The 6,892-nt window shown below is 47.2% G+C and overlaps 1 protein-coding gene across 3 annotated transcripts in view; it reads right to left on the bottom strand.

Moving 5' to 3' along the window:
• Nucleotides 1-6,023, bottom strand: part of HDX (highly divergent homeobox) — a 93,567-nt gene extending 87,544 nt beyond the window's left edge. The window contains exon 1 of one of the 3 annotated variants that reach the window (XM_019536485.1): nucleotides 5,654-6,023. In XM_019536485.1, the coding sequence (XP_019392030.1) occupies nucleotides 5,654-5,800 (147 nt within the window). In that variant the 5' untranslated portion in view covers nucleotides 5,801-6,023. The remainder of the gene's footprint in view (nucleotides 1-5,653) is intronic. The other 2 variants (XM_019536486.1, XM_019536484.1) reach the window with 2 other exon arrangements.
• Nucleotides 6,024-6,892: the final 869 nt, after the last annotated feature.

Below are 6,892 nucleotides of genomic sequence, written 5' to 3'. Positions count from 1 at the left end.
TAGGTGTCAACACCACAGTCCCCCAGTTTCTTAATGAGAACGGGGTGAGAGACAGTGTTGAAGGCCTTCCGAAAGTCCAGAAAGACTATGTCCACTGCTACCCCTGCATCTAAGGATTTGGTGACCTGGTCATAGAAGGTCAACAGGTTGGTCTGACAGGAACTGCCTCTAATGAACCCATGTTGTTTGCCCCTAAGCATAATCTCCCCTGCTGGCCCCTCGTGGACATGTGCCAGAATAATTCTCTCAAAAAGCTTACCCAGGTTCGAGGTAGACTAACTGGCCTATAGTTTCCCGGGTCCTCCTTCCTCTCTTTTTTGAAGACGGGAACTACATTGGCCCTCTTCCAGTCCTCTGGCACCACACCAGAGCGCCACGAGTGATCGTAAAGCCATGCCAGGGGTCCCGTAATGACCTCAGCTAATTCCCTCAGCACTCTGGGTTGGAAAACATTCGGACCAGTTGATTTAAATATATCCAGTCCCTCCAGAAGTTCCCTGACTAGATCCTCCCTGACCCTTGGCCTCCTGTGGCCTGAGGGGGCGCTGATCTGGTCCCTGCTCAGAAAAATGGAGGCAAAGAAGTCATTAAATAAGTTAGCTTTGTCATCTGGTGTGATGACCAAATTTCCTAGCAGGTCTTGCAGGGGCCCCACGTTACCTGGAACCTTGTTTTTGCCCCCTATGTATTTAAAAAAGGACTTCTTGTTGTCCTTGATCCGGAAAGCTAGTCCCAGTTCCATCTCTGCCTTGGCCTTCCTGACTGCCCCCTGCATCTCCAAGGAACCATAGTATAATCCTCCCTGGCGATGGCCCCTCCCTTCCATTGGGTGTACGCCTCCCTTTTAGCTAGCAGACTTTCCTGGATGCTTTTGGTGAGACATGGGGGCTTTTGTGCCCTCCTGCTCCCTTTGATCTGTGTTGGGATTATGTCCCTTTGGGCTTGGAGGATCGTCTCCTTAAGGAGCAACCACTCTTCTTGGACACCTGGCTCCCCTCCCCTCTGGCACCTCAGTGCCTCCCTGACTATTCTCCTTAGCTCACTGAAGTCCGCCCTCCTGAAATCTAGGGCTGCTGCCTTGCTGCAGGACTTTGCCACCTTGCGCTGGAGAGTGAAATCCAGCAGGCGATGATCACTGTCGCCCAGGTGGTCGAGCAACCACAGCCCCCTCACCACGTCGTCACCCGTGGCCAGGACCACAGCCAACAAGGAGTCTCCCCTGGTGGGGCTGTGCACCTCCTGGGTTAGATGGAGGCCCTGCATTTGGGCTAGGAATCTACGTGAGCAGTCAGACCTGGCTGACTGCTTTTCCCAGCAGGTGTCTGGAAAGTTCAGGTCCCCCATGATGACCACGTCTTTTGACCTAACTACCTCCGTGAGCGGACTTAAGAATTCCTGGTCTAGCTCTTCCCCTTGGTTGGGTGCTCTGTAGTAGACCCCTACAGTTAAGTCTCTTTCCCCTTGACTGCCTTGTATTCTAACCCAGAGCACTTCCGTGTACCTCTCCTCTGACTCTGTGCTACCTGATGAGGATGTGTATTCCTCCTTAATGTAGAGCGCCACACCCCACCTTTCCTCCCTGTCCTGTCCCTCCTGTACAACCTATAGCCCTTGATATTCACCGCCCAGTTGTGCTTTGGGTCCCATAACGTTTCAGTGAGCCCCACTATGTCTGTGTTGGTGTCAGCTAGCAGGAGGGTAAGTTCCTCCTGCTTGTTTCCCATACTACAAGTGTTTGTGTAGAGGCATTTGAGGCCTCCTGTGGACATGTGCACTGGCCCCCTAATCACAGCATTGCCCTGGCCCCTGTTGCTTACCTGTGTATATGTAAGCATATACACCCCGAGCCCCACCCCTCTGCTTCCCAACCCAAACAGAGACAGGCAGGGGCAGGGGTCTGGCCAGATGCCGGTCCCAGAAGGGAACAGGGAAGATAATTCGCCACTCCCTCCCCTGTCTCACCAGCAAGACCTGCACTTCTCCGCTAACTGTACTAGCATCAGGGGCAGGGCCAGGCTGGCAGTAGCTGAACTGGCAAGGGAGGGGTTTAATTCCCCCCTACCTGTCCGACCTGCATGGACCTGAGCCAGGGTCCACCAGGTACACCCCCCTTGCTGCTGCAGCACAGGGGTTGGGCCCGGCCAAACACTAGCTGGCATGGCCCCAAAGGCAAAGCGGGCGGGGTGGGGAGTTATTCTCCTCTGCCCCTGGGGAACCGCAACCGGAATCTGCCTGCCCTGACTGCTGCTGCCGCTGCTTGCTCCCTGCTTGGGGCAAGCGGCACAATAAGCCCCATCTGCCAGATGCTGAAGGAAGGAGAGAATAACCCCACTCCCTGCCCCCCACCTAAGGGGCCCTGCCAGCCAGCCTCTGGTTGTGCCCCTGCCCGGCCACTGGAGTGGCAAGGGGGCAGGGCTCTTGATGGGGGCAGCAGCCCCTGTCACAGTGTCTGGGGAGCACAAACCTCTTCCCGGCAGAGGGCCATGCTGTGGGGCGAGCAGAACTGCTGTGGACTGCATGTGGCAGCACTGGGGCTCGGAGAGGGCCAGAGCCCCCACCATTGTCGCCATCCAGTCCACAGCACCTTTCCTCGCCCTGCAGTGTGGCTGCTGACTGGGAAGGGGCTCGCACTCCAGGAAACCATGACAGGGACTGCTGCCCCCCCATCACAGTCGCTCCCCGCTCACCACTCCAGCAGGTGGGTGGGGGTGGGGCCACTGGCCAGCCTCCAGGGGCCCTTAGGTGGGGGGCAGGGAGCAGGGTTATTCCCCTGTCTACTCCGGGGCACTGCAGCAGGGTCTGCCCACTTTGACCACTATTGCTCACTCTGTACCCAGGGCAAGAAGAGGAATAAGGCCACTCCTGCCCCTTCCTCTGGCATCCTCTCCCCTCTGATGGATGAGGCAGGAGCAGATTTATTCCTGCTGCGGTCCCCTGGGGGCAGAGGGGGGAAAATAACCCTCCTCCCTGCCACCATCTAAAGGGCCCTGCCTGCCAGCCTCTGGCCCTGCCTGGCTGCTGGAGCAGCAAGGTGGGGAGCAACCATGATGGGGGCACCAACCCATGTCATGGTTTCCCAGAGCATAAGCCCCTTCCCAGCAAGGGGACACACTGTATGACAGGGAAAGCTGCTGTGGACTGGACAGCAATGGCAATGTGTGTGTGTGTGGGGCGGAAGGGGGATTGGGGCACTCTGGCCCCCACCTTGGCCAGTGCTGCTGTGTGTAGTCTGCAGAAGTTCTGCCTGCCCTGCAGTGCAGCCCCCCCGGTGGGAAGAGGCTTGGGCTCCCTGGAGACCGTGACAGGTGCTGCTGGCCCCATCAAAAGCCCAGCCCCCTTGCACTCCACTGGCCAAGCAGGGTTGTGGCCAGAAGCTGGCCACCAGGGCCCCTTGGGCAGGGAGTATGTGAGGGCAGAAGCAGGCTTATTCTGTTGCTTGCCCCAGACAGGGAGTGAGTAGTGGTAGTGGTGGTCAGATCCTGGCTACAGTCTCTGAGGGGCAGAGTGGGGAATAACCCTCCTGTCCCCTCTGCTTCAGGGGCCATGCCATCTGGTGTTTGGCTATGACCAGCCCTACTGCTGCAGCAGCAAGAGGTGAGTGTTCAGCATACCCTAGCTTAGGTCTGTGCAGGTGGGACAGGAAAGCAGGGAATAAACCCCTCCCTGGTCAGTTCAGTCCAGGCTACTGCCCAGGCTGGCCATGCCACCCGCAGGACAGCTTCCCTGCAGCTGGGTGAAATGTGCCTGCATTTCCCCCATTCCAAAGGGAATGTCTATGCACTTGCAAATTGGTTAAACTGAGGCACATTAGACTAATCTGCAAAGATTGAATCAATTCAAGCTCCAGATTTTTTAATTTCTGTCCCTAGCCATTCTGGTGTGGTTCTCATTTTCTGATTTTGACCAAAAAAAACTTTCCCAAATGAAGTTTAACTGAAATCAGTATATTACTGATCACCTCTTCTGATCATCCGACAAATATGACACTAAACAGTGAAATAAAAAAAAATTACTATAAACATACAAGAACTTTCACTGTTTTGCAATATCAGTTAGATAGCAATATCAAACCTTAACATAAATCAGTAAGATACGATCACAAATTGCCATTATGTTAAAAATTAACAAAATAGCTTATATCTGTGCTGTCTGGCTACAAAATATTTAAATTAAAATGGGTTCACAAATTCAAATACCTTAAAAGGAAAAAAGGCATTTTTGTGGGACTTGTGGTCTAGGTCCACATTTTCAAAAGAAACACCTGGCTGCAAAGAGAATACTAACCAAAATAAGTCATGACAAGCTATCACAAAAATACCTCTGAGTTGGTTTAAGAATGTGTCAAAATTGCAAACACACTAATCTGCAAAGACTATCAAAAAACTTGATATTAAAGGAGACTACTTTTCTATCTTCAGAAAAAATATAAAATTAAGCGTCTACCATATTGTCTATTTAAAACATAAATACTATTAATTTATATTTTTTAGTATGGCTGTAGCCATAAGCCCCAAATATCAAAGCTCCCTTGTGATAGGCCCTGTATAGAGACACGCCCTATGCCAACAAGCACATAATCTAAAACAGAAAAGGTGGGAAGAAGGGGGGAGAACGGTTGGAATTACAAAATGAAAGCAGAGTAAACAATGTCCATTCTGCAAATGACACATTAGTTCCACAGTTTAAAAATGGTCTGTGTGTTATAATATTATATTGAGTGAGTTTGTCAAGATACTAGATAAAGAGACAAAAACTGAACGAAAGTGACTGGGGAAGGAAAAGAAGGTAGGGAGTAAGAACTGGAGGTAAAGAACAGTGCCTGGGAGAGCTGGAGTAGACAGCTAATCAGCACAACAAAACAGAGTAAACCTGTTGGAAGTCAGGCACTGACCATGCCATATCCTTTATAGTTTTGGGTCCCAAGGCACGTTGAGAACAACAAATAAGATACATACACCACCTATAGGAAAAGGATATCAGGAAATCTCTTCTTCAGCTGCTTCTCTATGTTTCTGCTAGGTTGAGGATAATATCTACTCTCTTTATTGCTTCTTGCTTTCCCCTTCCTCAAGAAATATACAACAAAATGGTATTATCACCTCCCACAAAATTTACCATCTTTGGACAAGACACCATTCACACTAAACTACCAAAAATATTGTTTTGTAACAGCACGTGACCACTGTAAACATCAATCAAGTGACCGTGCTCTCTCTCGTGACATGGAACACAAGCTGACAAGTATTATTACAGGTCTGTCAAAATCAAGATTTTAGAATAAAAAGGGTTGTTGGGGTTTTTTTTCACCTTCATAATGCTTTACTGATAACAATAGTAACATTCATGTTTTTTATTTAATATGCAGTCTAAGTTTTCAGAAGGACAACCCTCCTTTGCAGTTTGATTTTTTTGGAGGGACATCTGCTGTCTGGATATATATAAGCTCCTGCTAAATACTTTAAAAATGTAGAGGCATTCACAGGAACACAAACTATAAACAGCTTTCCCTCTCAGTAATAATGAACATATTATATCAGGGTATTGAAGCCTTTTTTTAAAATGAGATAAAGATGGTGGCTCCCCTAAAGATATCTGATGTAAATAAATGTTAAAAAGTTACGTAAATTCAAGTTTGGAAGGCCTCAGTACTTACCCTGACTACACTGAAGTCCAGTTTAGTTTCTTGTGCACACTGTAATATGAGCTGAAAGCAATTTTTACTTTGATTTGTCATTCCATTTTCATAATAACGCTGTAATATCCTTTGTTGTTCTACAGTAAATACAGAACGCAGATTCATCTAAAAATAAAAGAAGATACTCTGAAAGTTGGAATAAAAACTTTAATACTTGTAGAATTTACAGGCTCTCATTTATCCAAACAAGCATAAAGCTATAGTTTATATAATCACGTTTCTCTAACAAAGCTTATCCACACCGTTACTTACTTTAAAAAAAAAAAAAAGAACTGTAACAAAAGCAGCTTTCCTTTGCAATGGACTTAGCTAGTGCACTGTATGTTCAGTAAAAAAAAGACTGTCACCCATGCATAGTACTGTAACACTATAATAAAAATGACTAAAATCCACTATCTAATACAATTAATACAGAAAAAAGGCTTCTTCCTTAAGTGCACATTAAAAAATGAAGAATGCCAGTGCTGCTAACCAGCAGGAGTTTCTCCACAAATAGAATATAAGCTGAAGTCAAATTGTTAAACTGCTATGGTTAGAGAACTATGACATCACTGACAGAAGTTGTAAGTTACTTTTGTTTGCACTGGAGCAAGAACCTCATAGAAGTTTAACAGTCTCCTTAGCTATCTTTCTTCTATTAATTAAGGAAAAACATGAAAAATACTAGTATAATGTGGCAAGCTTTACCATCCAAAAAGACACTTCAACATCAACATGCTAAAATCATCAGGGCTAGCATATCTGCTATTTCAGTTACCTGTCCAAAAGGTATTTTTTATTATTAACATTTTGGGGCCCAATCCTACTACTCTTATGGACTTCAAACTCCCCACTACCACCAGTAAGGATTTGGTTGTACAAGAACGCAGGCTTGGGCTCTCCGAAGCGACAAGCTAGCATGTGAAGGCAGTGTCTGATCCCATGCTTCAGAAAGCTAAGAACTAGTGACCACAGCTGGATCCGTCTTGGTGAGTGAAGGGGGCAGGCCAAGCTCTTATTTTCTATGATAAAAAACCCAAAAATCAAACACCCAAATACATAGGTATTTAGAATGTAATGTATTATAGTGATTGAAGCACTGGTAGACTTCTAAACTGGTTTAAAAGTGTAAATATATCAATAAAACATTTCACTTTAAATTGACCTTTCACTTTAAATTGTGGAAAAACGCAGATTTGAGGTGGTTGTTTTTTGTTT

This window comes from Crocodylus porosus, unplaced genomic scaffold, assembly GCF_001723895.1.
Source record: "Crocodylus porosus isolate Cpor-Errol unplaced genomic scaffold, CroPor_comp1, whole genome shotgun sequence".
Classification (NCBI taxonomy): Eukaryota; Metazoa; Chordata; order Crocodylia; family Crocodylidae; genus Crocodylus; species Crocodylus porosus.
Note: the sequence above shows the minus strand (reverse complement) of the source record. Positions and strands in the feature narration are given on the sequence as shown.